Genomic DNA, 1,931 nt, shown 5'->3' with positions numbered 1-1,931 from the left:
TGCAAATGTAATGACTGATAATCTAATTTTCTATGCTTAGTTGTACTGTACTAACTATTTCCGTGTTACTCCTTAATTAATAGTATCATATTTAAATTTAACATCATATTATATTTATTCAAGTCTAACAAGAGTTAAATTTGTAGATAAAATTTAAATAATATAATTATCACGGTGCCGGTCAAAATCTCGAACGCCAAAATCCTGAAAGCCAAGATCCCGAAAGCCAAGATCTCGAACGCCAAAATCCCGAAAAGGCCAAAATCCCGAAACTCAAAATCCTGAAAGGGATGAAATTATATGGAGGATAATGTGTAGAATTCACAGAAAATTTCCCTTTGCCTCCAGCAAGCGTGGGTGCAATCGTGAGAGTAGCTATGACACTTTTAAGAATTCTGGATTTTGGTTTTCGGGATTTTGGCTTTCGGGATTTTGGCTTTCGGAATTTAGGCTTTTCGGAATTTTGACTTTCAGGATTTTGGCTTCTCAATATTTTGACTTTCGAGATTTTGGCTTTCCGAGATTTTGGCTTTTCGGGATTTCGACTTTCAGGATTTTGACTTTTCGGAATTTTAACTTTCGAGACTTTGGCTTTTCAAAATTTTGACTTTCGGGATTTTGGTTTTCCGAGGTTTTGGCTTTTCGAGATTTTGACTTTCAGGATTTTGGCGTTCGGGTTTTGATCTTTTCGGGATTTTGATTTTCGGGATTTTGGTTTTCAGGATTTTGGCTATCCGGGATTTTGGCTTTCGGGATTTTGTCTTTCGGGACTTTTACTTTTCAAAATTTTGACTTTCGGGATTTTGTTTTTTTTGAGATTTTGACTTTCGGGATTTCAGCTTTCAGGATTTTGGCATTCGGAATTTTGATCTTTTCGGGATTTAGGCTTTCGGGATTTTGGCTTTCCGAGATTTTGTCTTTTCGGAATTTAGACTTTCGGAATTTTGATCTTCTCGGGATTTTGATTTTCGATTGGGCTTTCGGGATTTTGGCTTTCCGGGATTTTGACTTTCGGGATTTTGGCGTTCGGGATTTTGGCTTTTCAAGATTTTGGCATTCTGGATTTTCACCGGCACCCAATTATAAATATCTTTTAAAAGGACGAGTCAGTTCCGTGTAGCAATTGCTAAGAGCGTTCGGCTCTTACGAGGTGGTACCCCTCGACTCGATGAGTTGTAAGTTCGAGAGTCCCGCCCGGTGCAAGTGATTGAAGCGTCCGAAGGGACATATATTTCTCATTGCACATTGTAAACCGCATAAAAAATTGTAAATTGAACAATGTACAAAATAATGTCAATAACGAACCGGTATATCAAAATAAATTGATTACTTACTTACTTACTTATCCGCCGTTATGTCCCCTTATCGGGGGTCGGCCCTCCTACTTTGAAGGCTCCAAGTGGCGCGCTCCTGCGTCTCAGCATTCACGAGGTGATTTCGCCTCATGTCTGTGTTGATCGTGGATTTCCACGCTGTTGGTGGTCTTCCCGGACCCCTCTTCATCTCCTTAATTTCCATGGTGCGCCGGACAATGTGATCTTCACCCCGACGCATGATGTGGCCATACCACCTCAGCCGCCTTTCTCTTGATTTTTCCGTAATGTGCTGAACCCCAAGACTTTCCCTGATGCGGTCATTCTTGACCTTATCCTTCAGAGTCAGTCCCAGGGACCGCCTTAAGATACGCATTTCTGCTACATGTAGGCGGTTGTCGTGAATCTTATAAAATAAATTGATTGAATAATAATAATTTTAAATTGAAATGAGCAATAAAATTTCTAGATCTACCTGAAATTTATCACAGCTTGGAACCATTTTGAAAGAAATTTGCTTATTTCATTCAAATGGTGCGCGGGATTTTCGATTAGGGTAAGTGTACCAAATTTCGGCCTAGTTATATGTAAGCCCCATGTAAGTTTGAAATGTTATAT

At 39.5% G+C, this 1,931-nt stretch overlaps 1 protein-coding gene across 1 annotated transcript; it reads right to left on the bottom strand.

Annotated features, from left to right (window-relative positions):
* Positions 1-1,362: 1,362 nt before the first annotated feature.
* LOC129806769 (uncharacterized) lies at positions 1,363-1,689 on the bottom strand. Its single transcript, XM_055855541.1, has one exon. It carries the CDS (start codon positions 1,687-1,689, stop codon positions 1,363-1,365), a length of 327 nt encoding a protein of 108 aa, XP_055711516.1.
* Positions 1,690-1,931: the final 242 nt, after the last annotated feature.

The sequence above is a fragment of the Phlebotomus papatasi genome, chromosome 3 (assembly GCF_024763615.1).
Source record: "Phlebotomus papatasi isolate M1 chromosome 3, Ppap_2.1, whole genome shotgun sequence".
Taxonomy (NCBI): domain Eukaryota; kingdom Metazoa; phylum Arthropoda; class Insecta; order Diptera; family Psychodidae; genus Phlebotomus; species Phlebotomus papatasi.
Note: the sequence above shows the minus strand (reverse complement) of the source record. Positions and strands in the feature narration are given on the sequence as shown.

What these genes read in the sequence shown, in the direction of transcription:
- LOC129806769 (XM_055855541.1), bottom strand. Translation starts at nt 1,689, where the DNA reads ATGCGTATCTTAAGGCGGTCCCTGGGACTGACTCTGAAGGATAAGGTC.